The sequence below is a fragment of the Erinaceus europaeus genome, chromosome 12, assembly GCF_950295315.1.
Source record: "Erinaceus europaeus chromosome 12, mEriEur2.1, whole genome shotgun sequence".
NCBI classification, from domain to species: Eukaryota; Metazoa; Chordata; class Mammalia; order Eulipotyphla; family Erinaceidae; genus Erinaceus; species Erinaceus europaeus.
In genome coordinates, this window is record NC_080173.1 from 2,765,420 (window position 1) to 2,782,205 (window position 16,786).

Here is a 16,786-nt window from a genome sequence, read left to right on the forward strand (position 1 = left end):
AGACAGAGGCCCCAGAGTTTCCTCCGATGCCATAGCACCCACCACATGGTGCCAGGGTTCAGACCCACATCACATACAAGGTAGTGCAGGTACTGTACTTGGCCTCAACATTAGATTTTAGAGAGGGGTCATTTACGCTAAATATGAAATTCCGCAAGATACTTGCATAATTAAAACATTTTTGGGTGACATATATTACACTGAATTTTGGGAAGTGGTATTTGTTGGCTTTGGAAACCTATCAGATGAATAACGTTTAAAATACGCAACATGGGCTGGAGAGACGTCCAGAGGTAGCATGTCAGAGCTGAGCAGTGCTCTGACTTCTGTTTTGTGTCTGTCATTCTGTGCCTCTCTTTTCATGAAAATAAATGTCTTGGGAGTCGGGCGATAGCACAGCTGGTTAAGCGCACGTGGCACAAAGCATGAGGACTGGCATAAGGATCCCAGTTCGAGCCCCGGGCTCCCCACCTGCAGGGGAGTCGCTTCACAGGCAGTGAGACAGGTCTGCAGGTGTCTGTCTGTCTGTCTCTCCCCTTCTCTGTCTTCCCCTCCTCCATTTCTCTCTGTCCTATCCAACAATGAAGACATCAATAACAATAACAGCAAAACAAGGGCAACAAAAGGGGATAAATAAATATTTTAAAAAATAATAAATGTCTTTAAAAAAAAGACAGTGCTTGAGCAAAGCCAAAGAGAAAAGGATGACTATCACAAGATCTCACAGGTAAGCTGAACTTAAGAAACAAGGGTAGGAAGGGAAAACACAAAGTGAAACTTGGACTTGTAGTGCATTGCACCAAAGCAAAGGACCTAGGAGACAGGAGAAAAGGGGTGGAGATGGTCTTGGCATCCTGGTACATGCTGAGAGGATGGGGCCTAAGATGCTGATGACCGTGCTCTGAAAACTCTCCATGTGCCAACAGCTGTACTGTAAATAATTGTTTAGGGTAAAGACAAAGAAATGGTCGGAAGGGGGAGATAGGAAAAGAGAGACACCTGCAACACTGCTTCCCCCCTTGAAGGTGGGGCCATGAACCCAGGTCCTTGCTCATTGTAACATTGAGCTCTGCTATCCAGCCCAAGCAACTGAACTGTACCAAAACTAATAAAAAACAAAGTTGGAAAAAAAAAATACGCAGTGCCTTAGAATAAATGCCATAGTTTCTTGGGGATCTGTACAAGGTATATTTAGTGATTATGCCCCTGACCATTTTGGTATAATGATTTTTCCGTATATATTTTGTATATTAGCACTAGGGTTCTTGTGGGGGCTCGGTGCCTTCATGACAAATTCACCGTTCTTAGCAGCCATTTTTTTCCTTTCCTTTTTTCTTTTTGATAGAGACAGATCTTGGGGTTGGGGAGAGGGAAAGAAAGAAGGGATGGAGCTAGGTGGCGGCACACCTGATTGAGTGCAAGGACCCAGGTTCAAGCCCATGGTCTACACCTGTAAGAGGGAAGCTTCACCAGTGGTGAAGCAGGGCTACAGGTGTCTCCCTCTCTATATCCCCCTCAATTTCTATGTCTCTATTCAATAATAAATTTAAAAAAGAAGAAAGGATGCCTGCAGTCCTGCTTCACTGCTTGTGAAACTTCCCTCCTGCAGGCGGGGCTTGGGGCATGAGAGTGGAAGTCCACACACAGTAAGGTGTCACTCTACCAGCGTGCCCCTCATGATATTTTTTTCCCCTCCAGGGTTATTGCTGGGACTCAGTGCCTGCACTACAAATCCACTCCTGGAGGCTTATATTTTCCTTTTGTTGCCCTTGTTTATCGTTCTTGTTGCTGTCATTGGATAGAACAGAGAGAAATAGAGGAGGGGATTCAGAGAGGGGGAGAGAAAGATAGACAGCTGCAGACCTGCATCACTGCCTGTGAAATGACCCCCCTGCAGGTGGGGAGCCGGGGGCTCCAACCGGGATCCTGAGACTGGTCCTTTTTGCTTCATGCCACGTGCGCTTAACCTGCTGCACCACCACCCAGCTCCCATGATGTTTTGTTTTGTTTTTTATATTTATTTTCCCTTTTGTTGCCCTTGTATTTTTATTGTTATAGTTATCAGTGTCGTTGTTGGATAGGACAGAGAAATGGAGAGGAGGGAAAGACAGGGGGAGAGAAAAATAGACACCTGCAGACCTGCTTCATCCCTTGTGAAGTGACTCCTCTGCAGGAGGGGAGCCGGTCACTTCAACCAGGATCCTTACACCAGTCCTTGTGCTTCGGGCCACGTGCGCTTAACCCACTGCGATACCACCCAACTCCCCCATGTGTATTCTTAAAACCTCAAGAGTAAGAATGAATTTATGCTAAGGCCTTCATTCAATGGAAGAATGGATAAGTAGTCATTTGAAAAGGGAAGTTTCAGGTGGTACAGTGGATAAAACATTCAGAGTTTGCTTGGTACCTGGCAAATCATACATCACAGTGATGGTCTGGGTCTCTTTCCTTTCCCTCTCTTTACTCCACAGCTGTTAAAAAAATAGTAAAATCATGAACTCATAAGCAAACAGTCCAGAAATATTTTAATACAGTTCCCTATGTCATGACAGTATAAAGCTGACTCAGACTGTTAAGCATTCAATTCTTCTAGCGTTTGATAATTAGACAAATCAGTTTGATTTAATTCCTTACTATGCTGTCAGCCAAAACACCTAGGGCAGGTATCTTCTTACCCAGCCATGTACCCTCACAACACTTGGCATTTCTCCAACTCTGGCAAAGTAATGAGACATTGTGTAGAACTTAGCTTTAAGTTGTATAGTGATCATGGGCTACAGAATTACATCCTTGCTATCCAATAGTTATTTAAAAGTAGCTGGTATTTCAAGGAGTCAAACCTTAATGTTCTTTAATCATGTCGTTACTGAGGTTTTTATCCTCTGTGTACAAAACTCTTGACTTGATTAGTATAACATTTAAGGAACTAAGTAAACAACAAAAAAAATTTTTTACCATCAATTTCTTTTCTAGGTGCCCAAGATCTTAATGAAATGGAATCTCAAAAAGATGCCTTTACTGAATCACATTTTAAATCACCTGAAGAGGTCTCAAAACCTCCTTCATCTAGCTTTTTGTCCAAGACTAGGACATCCTTTTTTGAAGATGGTGAGTAATAATAATATATATAATGTAATATATATAATATATATATAATAATAATAATGAGTAATAATGTGTAATAATTGCTTCTTGAGACTAATGTTATGAATCGAGGTCAGTAGTTCCCAGGACAATTACTGTTGCTGTTATATTTAAACACTTTTTAATTTAATTTGATAAGAGAGAAAAGGGGGATAGAAATGGAGAAACAAACACTTAGAGCACTGCTTCAACACTCATGAGGTTTTCTTTTTCTTTTTATCTTTTTTTTTTTTTTTTTTGCCTCCAGGGTTGTCACTGGGCTCAGTGCCTGCACCACGAATCCACTGCTCTTGGAAGCTATTTTTCCACTTTTGTTTCCCTTGTTTTATTGTTGTTGTTGTGATCGCTGTCATTATTGGATAGGACAGAGAGAAACAGAGAGAGGAGGGGAAGACAGGAAGAAAGATAGACACCTGCAGACCTGCTTCACCACTGTGAAGCAACTCCCCTGCAGGTAGGGAGCCGTAGCCAGGGGCTCGAACCGGGATCTTTAAGCCAGTCTTTGCATTTTGTGCCATGTGCGCTTAACCCGCTGCACTACCGCCTGACCCCCTTTTGTCTTTTTTAAGGCTTTATTAATGAGAAAGATAGGAGAGAGAGAACCAGACATCACTCTGGTACATGTGCTGCCAGGGATTGAACTCAGGACCTCATGCTTGAGAGTCCAGTGCCCTATCCACTGCACTGCCTCCCAGACCACCCGTTCGTGAGGTTTTCCTCCTGCAGGTGGGGGGGCCAGGGACTTGAACCCAGGTCCCTGAACATCGTAACACATGGATTAACCACATGTGCCACCACCTGGCACTGCTATCATTCTTTTTCCTTTTGTTAATTCTGTACTTGATGCAACTCTTTTTGGTTTTACATGATTATATTTATTTGTTTGTTTGTTTATTTATTTCTGCCTCCAGGGTTATTGCTGGGGCTTGGTGCCTACACTAGGAATCCACTGCTCCTGGAGGCCATTTTTTCCCATTTATTGCCCTTGTTGTTTATATTTTTTTAAGCCTGATCTCATCATCATTTCTGCCACCACCCGGATTATCATTGGTGCTTGGTACCTGCATGACTCCTGACAACCTTTTGTTTCTTTTTTACTTTCCTCTAGATGGAGGGAGGGAGGAAGGAAGGAAGGTAAGGGGAGAGAGAGACAGACAGATGAACAGAGAGTTAGCACTGCTCCATTGCTTGTGACATTGCCCAGCTGCCCTAGCAGGTACTCCTGTATGGGGACCTGGGGCTCAAAATTCAACCCCTGATGTGGGAACGTGTTCTTTACTGGGTGAGCCAACTGCCAGCCCCAGAACCCTTGTTTCTTCTGTCACGTTTGGTCATGTGTTTTTTTCACTATAATCTAGATTTTCACGTCTTAAGAAAGACTTTATGTTAACAGAAGTCTTTTAGTATTTAAACTGATAGTCTTCAAATTATTAGAAAATGACAAAATAATGAAAATATTTTCATTTCTGATTTTTTTTTTTTTTTTTTTTTTTTTTTTTACTGGGGCACTATTCAGCTCTGGTTTATGGCGGTGTGGGGGAGTGAAATAGAACCTGGGACTTAGGAGCCAGGCGGTAGCACAGTGGGTTAAGCGCATGTGGTACGAAGCGCAAGGACCTGTGTAAGGATCCTGGTTGAGCCCCTGGCTCCCCACCTGCAGGGAAGTCGCTTCAGAGGTGGCAAAGAAAGACTGCAGGTGTCTTTCTTTACCCTCTCTGTCTTCCCCTTCTCTCTCCCTTTCTCTCTGTCCTATCTAACAACGATGACATCAATGACAACAACAGTAATAACTACAACAACAATAAAAAAATAAATAAGGGCAACAAAAGGGAAAATAAATTAATAAAATTTAAAAAACAAAAGAACCTGTGACTTTTGGGAGTCGGCCAGTAGCGCAGCCTGTTAAACGCATGTGGGGTTAAATGCATGTGGCGCAAAGTGCAAGGACTGGCATAAGGATCCCAGCTCGAGCCCTGGTCCCCTACCTGCAGGGGAGTCGCTTCACAGGGGGGTTGTATTGTTAAATGGGAAACTGGGGAATGTTATGCATATACAAACTATTGTATTTACTGTTGAATATAAAACATTAATTCCCCAATAAAGAAAAAAAAATAAAGACTCAGAAAAAAAAAGGCAACCAAAAGGGAAAAATAAAATATTAAAAAAAAAAAAAAAAAAAAAAAGAGCCTGGGACTTTGAAACCTCAGGCATGAGAGCGTAACCATTATGCTATCAACCCCCACCCTAATATTTTCCTTTTTATGATCTTTTATTCATAGTAAAAGATAAAATAACCACAGTACTGGGGTTTCTTCTGGTGCCATAGTACCTTCCATGTGGTACTGGGGCTCAATATGGACTGCATGCATAGCCAGGCATGTACCCTACCAGTGAGGATCTCTGAGAGTGAGAGCAAGTGTGCATGTGTGTGTACATGTGAGTGAGCAGGTGTGCGTCAACTGGCAAGGCAGTGGATATTTGAGAGTCCAACATCTTAAATACTGTGCTATCACCCATGCTGCTCTGGTTACATTTTTATGATAATATTGATGTTGTTTTCCCAGGCAGGAGACAGTACCCCAGCCTTGTATACCTGAGGTCCTATAGGTTCCAAGTTCAGTACCCAACACCACCAGAACTGAATACTGTTCTCTTGAAACCAAAAAAGTGAAATTCTTCCTGACTTAATTAAATTAAATCTTTGCATGTTTACTAAGACTAAATGCAGTTGTGTGTGTGTTAAAAATATATTTCTAAGTTGCACATGTGAACATGTTTGTATAGATGTGTGTAAGTATACAGGAATTAACATCTTGGTTTCATCCTAACATCTGCTTTCATATGTCCAACTAACAGACAGTCCTTCTGTGGATGTGATTCCAAGTGCTAGGAAGCTAGGGGAGCCTATTCGGCCTGCCATTCCCTTACAGCCACCCTACCAGCCTTCAGAATCTCGAGCGCCTTGCCCCATAGGAAAAGAATACTTGCTTTCAAGCTACTGCTCACCTGATATGAATCATACTGAAGAGGGCACAGAATTGTCTGTGGTAAGCAGAAAAGTCTCCTGGGCTGGGGAGTTAGCATAATAGTTATACAAAAAGACTTCCGTACCTGAGGCTCCAAGGTCCTGGGTTTAATTCCATGCACCATAAGACAGAACTGAGCATTACTCTAGTTTACAGAAAATAAAAATAATACCATGTGCAAAGAACTGGGTACTAAAGAATTTAAGAAAATAGCTTTGGAATAGCTACTGTTTTTTTCTTTTAGAGGTTTATTTATTATAGTTGTAGGGGTGATGGTGGGAGAGAACCAGAGCTTCACTCTAACACGTGCAACGCTGGGGATTGAACTTAGGACCTCATGCTAAGGACTGCAGTGCCTTAGTCAGTGAAAGCTACTATTTTACATATTTTTTATTTTTCCTTTATGGCTGATAGTAGGTGACAAGATAGCAACATCACAGTGTATAGTTCCACATCATTCTTAGCCACCAAAGTGCAAGTGGCCATTTATTTCCAGTTGGGGAGATAGGGTGACATTTTATGCCTGAGATGACAGAGAAAGTATAGTTGGGGAGTCGGCAGTGCAGCGGGTTAAGTGCAGGTAGTGCAAAGCGCAAGGACCAGCATAAGGATCTGGGTTCGAGCCCCTGGCTCCCCACCTATAAGGGGGTCACTTCACAGGTGGTGAAGCAGGTCTGTAGGTGTCTGTCTTTCTCTCCCCCTCCTCCATTTCTTTTTGTCCTATCCAACAACGACGACATCAATAACAGTTAAAACAACAAGGGCAACAAAAGGGAAAATTATATATATATATATATATGAAACTATAATTGGAATTGTTTTACGATTTATAAATAGTGGAAGGGGGCAGGTAGTGGCAACAAAAGGGAAAATTATATATATATAAAACTATATTTGGAATTGTTTTAAGATTTATAAATAGTGGAAGGGGGCAGGTTTTTTGTTTTTTGTTTTTGCCTCCAGGGTTATTGCGGGGGCTTAGTGCCCCCGGTCCCCACCTGCAGAGAGAGAGCTTTGTGAGTGGTGAAGCAGTGCTGTAGGTGTCTCTCTGTCTCTCTCCCTCTCTATAACCCCCTTCCCTCTTGATTTCTGGCTGTCTCTATCCAATCAATAAAGATAATAAAACCTTAAAAAGAATGCTATAAAAAGCTGTTGTTTATATTAATACTTGGAGATTTTTGTTTTTGTTTTCTTATGAAACTGGATCCTAGCATTTATCACTTGTGTAATTTCCCTCAGAGGATGTCAGCAACAACGCCACAGCACCTACACTCTCCCCCACGTGGTACAGACGGTTAGCCCCACAGCACCTACACTCTCCCCCACGTGGTACAGACGGTTAGCCCCCATGGTGCACGTGGCAAGGCACACACCACACCCAGTCTCCTCTCTCACTGACTCCAGATCAGGTGGTTTTGCCTTTAACAGTGTCAGTGCTCAGTAGTTTCTGTTGACTCTTAATATGAAATAATTAGTAAACTTAACAGTTTCCGCTCTTGATTATTTCTCAATGACCAGGTATAGCCATACCCTTGGATTTTCATATTAAAGGTGAATGCTTCCTCTGCCTTTAGATCTTAATGTCATCCTGAGCTATGCCTGAGTCTGTCTGCATAACCATTATGCTGTCTACTCCCACCCAAGCTATGCTTTCTTTCCGTATAAGTTTATAGATAGTGCATCATTCCTTTGGCATTGTGGGTCAATAGAATGTTTTGACAAAGGTCTTTTTAGGAAAAGCATAAAAAGGAAAGTATCCTCCTTTGGGCTGTACATCCCCACCTTCATATCCAAAATGTTTTTATGTGTCTTCTTGTAGTTTTCCAAATTATCTTGTTTCTATTTTTAATAGGAACCAGATAGTAGAGTCCTGTTAACTTCCAAATTGACTAAGGATAGCCAACAAGAAATAAATCCAGCTAAGCCCCAAGGCCCTAGGACAAGGAAGCTTCCCAAAGGAAAAAGGTAACATTACAGCAGACTCAGTGCTGATAATCTGTTTGCAAAGGCAATAATAATGAAGCTTACATGTACTCTGTAACTTATCTGTGAAGGCCAGTATGAGATATAAAGTTATTTTGGACTAAGTAACATGCAGTTGGCAGTTTAATTATCACATTGTCATTTTTATTACAGATATGAAAACAAAACTTGGGATTCCCCTATCTCCCACATGCCAACCAAGAGGTTCACAGGACAAGAATTACATGCAGTATCAGAGAAACTTTCTCAACGCCTCTGTGAACTAGATCAGGCAAGTCTTGCTTTCTTATTTTTATTTTATTTTTTAGACAGAGATAGAGAGGTAGAAAGGCAGAGAGAGTAAGATACCACAGCACTGAAACTGGGCTCAAACCTGGGTTGCACACATGGCAACGCAACTCACTATCAGAGCAAGCTATTTTCCCAGCCTTTAAAAAAAAACTATGGGGGGGGGCAGTAGCACAGCAGGTTAAGCGCACTTGGTGCCAAGCGCAAGGACTGGCATAAAGATCCTGGTTCCAGGGAGTCGGGCGGTAGCGCAGTGGGTTAAGCGCACGTGACGCAAAGTGCAAGGACTGGCATAAAGATCCTGGTTCGAGCCCCCGGCTCCCCACCTGCAGGGGAGTCACTTCACAGGCGGTGAAGCAGGTCTGCAGGTGTCTTAACTTTCTCTCCCCCTCTGTCCTATCCAACAACAACATCAGTAACAACAACAATAATAACTACAACAATAAAACAACAAGGACAACAAAAGGGAATAAATAAATAAATATAAAAAAAAAAAAGATCCTGGTTCGAGCCCCCAGCTCCCCACCTGCAGGGGAGTCACTTCACAGGCGGTAAAGCAGGTCTGCAGGTGACTATCTTTCTCTCTCCCTCTCTGTCTTCCTCTCTGTCCTATCTAACAACGAACGACATCAGCAATAACAATTACCACAATAAGGCTACAACAAGGGCAAAAAAGGGGAGGGGGATGGCCTCCAGGAGCAGTGGATTCATGGTGCAGGCACTGAGCCCCAGCAATAACCCTGGAGGCAAAAAAAAAAAAATCTATATTGAGATTGTCATAATTGGTGAACATTTAACTAATCTTCCAATAGAAGGTACAAGCTAAGGTAATGGAAATAACAGGTAGGACATACTATTAGAAATAGTTGGACTGGGGAGGGGGTGGGATATGGAGATTGGGCGGTGGGAATTGTGTGGAGTTGTACCCCTCCTACCCTATGGTTTTGTTAATTAATCCTTTCTTAAAAAAAAAAAAAAAAAAGAAATAGTTGGACTGGGGAGACAGCATAATGGTTCTGCAAAAGACTTATGCCTGAGCCCTCAGGTCACAGGTTCAATCCGTAGCACCACCATAAATCAGAGCTGGGCAGAGGGTAGATAGCATAATGGTTATACAAACTCATGCCTGAGGTTCCAAAGTGCCAGGTTCAAGCCCCCGCACCACCACAAGTCAGAGCTGAGCCAGTTCTGTACCTTTCTCACTAAAATAATCTTTTTAAAAAAAAAAAAGAAAAGAAAAATTTCTTAGGAGGATGAGCAGTGACACACCTGGTTAAGCATACATATTACCAAGCACAAGAACTCAGGTTCAAACCCCCACTCCCCACCTGCAGGGGTACACTTCACAGGTTGGTGAAGCAGGGCTGTAGGTGTCTTTTCCCCATCTCCATCTCGATGCCCCTGCTCTCACTTTCTCTCTCATATCTAATTAAAAAGAAATAGAAATAATTTCTTAGTTTTTCATAATCTAGTCTGTTACAGATCTAACCAAATTTTATGGATTTAATATGGAACTATGGATCTCATTCTTAAAGATAAACACAGCCATCTGGGGTTATTATATATATGTATTAAATCCCTATGTGACAATGTTTATTGAAACTGAAAAATTCATAGCACTGATAAAATATCCTTTTTTAAAATTTTTTTTTACCAAAACACTGCTCAGTTCTGGATTATGGTGGTGCTGGGGATTGAACCTCAGACCTCAGAGCCTCAGGCTTGAAAGGCTTTTGCATAAACTTTATGCTGTCTCCCCAGCCCAGAGCCTTTAAAATTAAGCATGATGAAGTAGCTGAGAAATTGTTAATGCCTAAGTATCAGGAGAAGCTTTTTTTTTTTTTAAGATTATGTCTCTCTACTGTCAACATATTGAAGAGAATTTTCTCAATAGATGTTAAAAAGTGCCCTGGGTGATCAAGTTAAAGTGAAGACTGACTATGAAGAGAATATTGGAAGTGAAGAGACTTTATCTCAGCACAGTGACAGCGTCATGGAGTGTGGGCCAAAAAAGCGAAGGCCAGGTATTTGCTGTAGAGAGACTAGAATAAGGGCACCCCAGGGATGTCCCTTAGAAATTTCCATCTGTTTCAATCATTGACCTCTTTTTCACTATTCCAGAAATACAGAGTTAAGAGTAATATTATTTAAAACAAAACAAAAAATTTAAAAAACCTTTTTTCAATAGAAGGTAGCCATTTATATTTTTGTCTTCTTTTGTTTTCCCTCTTTTCTCTCTTTTTCTTGCTTTGTCTGGACTTTTGTAAGCAGTACTGCTTTAGACATGGGAAGGCAGATATTGCCAACATAATGTTTTCATCTCCCCAGGAATATTCTTAGAAGTGTAATGCCTAGACTATGTGCTAATTACATTGTAAACTTTCTGAGGAACCACCATTCCGTTTATTATAGTGGGTATATCAATGTAATTCCCACCAGTAGTCCACTTTCTCCATATCCTTACCAGCATATTACTACTTTTCCATCTTGGTAATCAGTGTTCTAAAAGGCATGACATGAACTCTTCATCGATGGTTTAAAGCAAGCGTAACACTTAATAGTTAATGATGTTAGAACACCTTTTCATGTACTGGCTGTGTTTTCTTTGCAAAAATGGGGGCGGGGTAAGTTACTTGGGTCATTTGCTCAGTTGTTATTTCGTTTGTTTGTTTTACCAGAGCACTGTTCTTCTGTGGCCCATGGTGGTGCTAGAGAGTGAACCTGGGAGCTCACGGCTCCAGGCATGAAAGTCATTTTGCAGATCCATTATGCTATCTCCCCAGCCTCAAATTCTCTAATTTTCTAAAAAGGCACGGAACCCATCTTAACAGCTCCTAAGAATGGTGCTCCAGAAAAACATGACATATATCACACACACACACATATTACATAAACACACACACACACACACACACATCCTTATATCCCACCTCTTCAGGACCTCAGTAGATAAAAGACTAACAGACTTTCAATTTAGTCAATTGAAAGTAGGGTGCCAAAGTAAAATTCCTGTGGTGAGGGGGAGGGTGGACATGCGGTTTCCTGGGCTGGCGGGTGGGTGGGTGGGATGGGACACAATCTTTTGGTGATGGGAATGGTGTTTATGTACACACCTATTAAATTGTAGTCATATAAATCACTAATTAAAAAAAAAAAAAAAAGACTAGCAGACATCTCAAATGCTTAAGAGACCCTCATGCCTGAGGCTCCAAAGCCCCAGGTTTAATCCCTCACACCACAATCAACCAGAGCTGAGCAGTGCTCTTGGTAAACAATTTAAAAATAAATCTCAAATGCTTTTAACATTTTCTTTCCCCTCCAACACCAGGAACACTTAATTTATACCTGTGTGTTCAACCGGCATACCACATTATTCCATTTTCAATCCAAGCTTTCATATAGAGCCATGAAGCTTTGGACTCTCAGGCATCAGGTCCTGAGTTTGAGCCCTAGAATCAATCACATGTGTTGGTTAGAGTGATGTGTCGGTTCTCTCTCCCATTCTTTCTCACTAAACATACAAACTAGAACTAGTCATAGGTGGCAGACAGTAACACATCCACAATGGTTTAACATTTCTGTTGTCAGGAACTGACAGTACGTGTCTCTCCTGTGCTGTAGGGCTTGCCAGGCATAGAAGGCCATCCCACAGATCTTATTCACTCTCTCCATCGCCAGTTAACAAACACAAACAAATCCATCTGGACAGAAAAAGGCAGCAAAAGCCAAAAGAAACAGATACCCGCCGATTCCAAGCAAAGGTATATCCCATTTCTCAGTTTCTGTTGGGCGACAGCCCAGTTGCTACAATGAATGTATTGCTAAAGACTTAAAATATATAGAGTATTCGTGAGCTCAGTGGATGAACTAAACTAACAGTATCAGACATGATGAAGTGCTTCAGTGAATTAACAGTGGATGGCTGTGATGGCCTTTGCAGAGAGCACCGTTTAGGTCATTTGAGTTACAGACAGGACGAAAGTGCCCAGTCAGCTGTATGATTACTAAAGAAAACGTTTTACTTATTTTTTAACCAGAGCACCAGTCAACTCTGCTTTATGGTGACAAGGGGGATTGAGCCTGGGCCCTCACACATGAAACTGCTGTGCTGTCTCCCCCACCCATTACAGAAGACTTTGCTATGGAAAGAGGATTTTGAAATGTAGCATAATTTAGACTTCTTGCTTGATACAGCATTTTTTTTTTGGTAATGGTGAAAAAAATTAAAGTAATTCAGATGTTTTCAGAACATGAAACTTACAGCTTAATGTATAATGCAGCATGTAACTCAACTCAAGGCAGTATCAAAATGATTAATTACATAAAATTTCACTTTATGTCCCAACTATATAATTAATGAATATTTATGATATAGTGCCTGAAAGAACCTTAAGTTTAAAAAAAAAAAAAAGTTGAGTAGAATGGTGGTATCTCAGAATAATTTTTTCCTTTCATTTGTGTATAGTGTTTATTTGTTTGACCAGAGCACTGCAAAGGATCAAGTTTGGGATGTCAGAGCCTCAGGCACTAAAATCTTTTTGAAGAACCATTATGCTACCTCCTCAGCCCCTATGTATTTTGTTTGTTTTTGCCTCCAGGGTTATCGATGGGACTTGGTGCCTGCACTATGAATCCATACTCCTGGAGGCCATTTTTTTCCATTTTGTTGCCCTTGTTGGCTAGAACAGAGAGAAATCGAAACAAGGGGAGACAAGACAGAGGGGGGAGATAGACACCTGCAGACCTGCTTCATTGTCTTGTGAAGCGACCCCCTTGCAGGTGGGGAGCCAGGGGCTCAAACTGGGACCCTTAGTCGGTCCTTGAGCTTTGTGCCACGTGCGTTTAACCTGCTGCACTACCAACCAACCCTCTATGTATGTTTTTAATAATTATCATGTCATCTTTTCCCTTCTAGGCAATAACAGAAGCATTTGAAAGGGAATTAAGAAGAAATAAAATTCAAGACAATATTGGACTTCTAGAAATAAATGAGGAGGAGGAAACAGTGGGTAAAACTGATCGTAACACATTTCATTTGGTCAGATCAGTGGAAATTACAGAAATTATCTTTCTAAATGGGAAGAAAGGTCAACAGAGCCCATGTCACTCACCTCTTAAGAAACGGCAGGGTCTATTTCTCTTTTAACTCGTGGGATAGCCAGTTTATTTAAATGCGATAAGACACAGTACCAAAACAATTCCAGCAGTTTTTTTTCTTGCCCAGAATTTCCATGGGATGCTCTGGTGTTCTCTCTCTCTCTTAGCAAATGCATCTTTTCTAAAAGTAGTCTAAGCTGATAAAGGGCAGTAAGAATGGAAATTCCAGCTGCTTTTGACATGGTTGGAAGACATCCAGATAGGCGATTTTACTGCCTTTCAAAAGATGGTTACGGAAATTAAGTGAGAACACGAGAAATGTTGAAGCTAAAAGTTCATTGGCAAAACAGGATATAAAATACAGTGTGGCTATAAATTTTTTTTAATATTTATTTCCCCTTTTGTTGCCCTTGTTGTTTAACATTGTTGTGGTTATTGATGTTGTTGTTGCTGGATAGGACAGAGAGAAATGGAGAGAGGAGGGGGAGACAGAGAGACGGAGAGAAAGATAGACACCTGCAGACCTGCTTCACCACTTGTGAAGTGACTCCCCTGCAGGTGGGGAGCCAGGGGCTTGAACCAGGATCCTTTGCCAGTTCTTACGCTTTGTGCCACGTGCGTTTAACGCACTGCGCCACTGCTCGACTCCCTAGTGTGGCTATAATTACGGATCATTTTAAAACTTTAGATTTGTGGCCAGAGAGGTGGCACAGTAAATTTGAAGAGCTCAAGTCCAGTCCTCAGCATTTCATTGCATACATTTCATACATGCTCTGGTGTCTTCCCTAACTCGTGTAAATGTGCATATATATAATATATTTACGCATTTTATATATATATATTTTTTGTCTTTTACTTGAAAATTGTCAACCTGGGGCCAGGCTGTGGTGCACATGATTAAGTGCATATGTTACAGTGCACGAGGACCCAGGTTTAAGCACCTAGTCCCCACATGCACGGGGAAAGCTTTTTGAATGGCTTTGATTTCTGGCTGTCTCTATCAAATAAGATTAAAAACTTTTTAAGTTTAAAAAATAAAGTTGTCAGGTAGCGCAGTGGGTTAAGTGCACATGGCACAAAGCTCAAGGACCAGTGTAGGAATCCTGGTTTGAGCCCCCAGCACCCCACCTTCAGGGAGGTCGTTTAACAAGTGGTGAAGCCAGTCTGCAGGTGTCTATCTCCCCCTTCTATCTTCCCTCTTCTCTCCAACAACATCAATGACAACAATAACAAGGACAAGGACAACAAAATGGGAAAAAATGGCCTCCAGGAGCAGCAGATTTGTAGTGCAGGCACCAAGCCCCAGCAATAACCCTGGATGCAAAAAAAAAAAAAAAAGTTGTCAGCCAAGCATGTGTATCAAAGTTAGTTGTATACTAAGTGTGCGGTTGCCGGGCTAAGCTTCACTGACGGGAGACAGATGACCAGGGACTCATGGCTGGGCTGTAAGCAGTATCTCTTTATTCATGCAGGACGCAGCGCAATCTATACCAAGCTAGACTAAACTAACAACTAACTAAAACGAACAATGTTGTCTTTATATATACTTCCCAAGTAGGGTGTGAACAGGATGTGACGCAGAGAGGGTGGAGAGAAAAGTGACTGGTGAAAATCAGGGTGTGACAAGGAGAGGGGGTGGAGCAGGTGAGAATTCTACTACTAAACCACCAGTGCCCTGGAGGGAAGGTGGTGCTTTATGTAAATGTAAAAGTGATTTATGTAAATAGACGGCAGTGGTTATGTAAATAGAATACAGTGGTTATGTAAATAGAATACAGTGGTTATGTAAATAGAATGCAGTGTTAAGCAGGGGGGATTTAAACCAAATGAAACAGAAGGGGTTTTTAAAAGCAGAATTAGAAGATACCAACATGCGGTGATGAAATTCATGAAAGATTGAGTGCTTTCTCAAGTTACAAGGGATACCACAGGTCAAAATAAGTATTTCACTTAGATAAGTATTAGCCAGGTCTAGAAATTTGAAATAAGGTGTCTGGGGTTTAGTTCATTACTTTTGTTAGCACGTAGTATTTTAAGACGATGTATGAAAGCATTATTAGACTGCTCTGATTTCTAATCTGTTTTACATTTGTGTTCCTAAGGACAAAATATACAAAGAAGCTGTCCATAAACGAACTCCAAAATATAGTCAGCCCTGGAAGATTTACTCTAGAAAAACCACAACACAGAGTCCAAGAAGTGGCTTGCCCAAGTCAAATAAAGCAGTTCCAAGTAAGGACCACAAAATTGCACTTGGTGAAAAATTGGCATCCTTTGAAAGTATGTGCTACATTCCAAAGGCATAGCATTGAAAACTTGCATCCACTAGTTATTGGAGAAAGCTCCTTTTCTTTCTTTTTGTAATATTTATTTATTATTGGATAGACAAAGAGGAATTGAGAGGAGAGGGGGAAATAGGGAGAGTGACAGATACATGTAGCCCTGCTTCATCACTCATGAAGCTTTCCCCCACAGGTGGGGACCAGGGACTTGAACCTGGGTCCTTGCGCACTGTAATGTGAGTGCTTGACCAGTGCACCACCACCTGGCCCCAAAAGTTTTATCGTTGCCTTACAGTCAATTTCTGTAAAGAGATAAAACGCTTAAATGCCATCTTAGAGAAGCTTATCTCTTGGCACCAGAGGAGTGCTTCTGCCTGTTGGCCCGACTTTGGCTTCACTCTGCTGACTCCCACTGGTTGCTTTGTTTCTTGGGAGGCGCTAGAGCTAAATGCTCCAGAGCGAGCAGACGGCCTGCTCGGCATCAGCTTGGAGACAGTCAGTGCCAGCGAATGCTAACAACTGCATCACACAGAAAACAAGGCCATGAGCTTTAAAGGCTGCCTCCCAAGAGCGCTGCTAAGTCTGACTGCACAGCGTCTCCCCAGGGCTGAGTCAGGTGAGCAGTCACCCTTTCAGTAGTTGGTTTAGCGCAATCAAACACAGAAATCAAAAGTAAGGTGGACACGTTGAACTGTGTTGCTTAGATAAGCTTTGCTCTAGCAGAAGGTGAGATAAGAATTCCTATTAAGAGCTATCAGGAAGCCTTTCAGATTTAGAGCATCTTTTTACCCTGCAGTGCAAATAAATGAACATGGCCTCCTGCCCCTGATGCTGGAGCGGCTTCCATTTCTCTATGTTTCTGGCCAAACGCTAACCAAGATGTGGAAACAGCAAATGGCTCATATTGAACAACTTAAAAAAGATGCACGTGGAGACAAACATTCAAAGAAGAAATTCCAGGATGAA

General features: G+C 41.7%; 1 protein-coding gene across 3 annotated transcripts in view; it reads left to right on the forward strand.

Annotated features, from left to right (window-relative positions):
• The window catches only part of CEP95 (centrosomal protein 95), a 49,663-nt gene that overhangs the window by 23,528 nt on the left and 9,349 nt on the right, over nucleotides 1-16,786 (forward strand). For 2 of the 3 annotated variants that reach the window (XM_007527677.3, XM_060202565.1), the window contains exons 7-15: nucleotides 2,974-3,108; nucleotides 6,001-6,191; nucleotides 8,023-8,135; nucleotides 8,307-8,424; nucleotides 10,336-10,465; nucleotides 12,063-12,202; nucleotides 13,357-13,446; nucleotides 15,641-15,770; nucleotides 16,617-16,786. In XM_007527677.3, the coding sequence (XP_007527739.2) occupies nucleotides 2,974-3,108; nucleotides 6,001-6,191; nucleotides 8,023-8,135; nucleotides 8,307-8,424; nucleotides 10,336-10,465; nucleotides 12,063-12,202; nucleotides 13,357-13,446; nucleotides 15,641-15,770; nucleotides 16,617-16,786 (1,217 nt within the window). The remainder of the gene's footprint in view (nucleotides 1-2,973; nucleotides 3,109-6,000; nucleotides 6,192-8,022; nucleotides 8,136-8,306; nucleotides 8,425-10,335; nucleotides 10,466-12,062; nucleotides 12,203-13,356; nucleotides 13,447-15,640; nucleotides 15,771-16,616) is intronic. The other variant, XM_060202566.1, reaches the window with a different exon arrangement.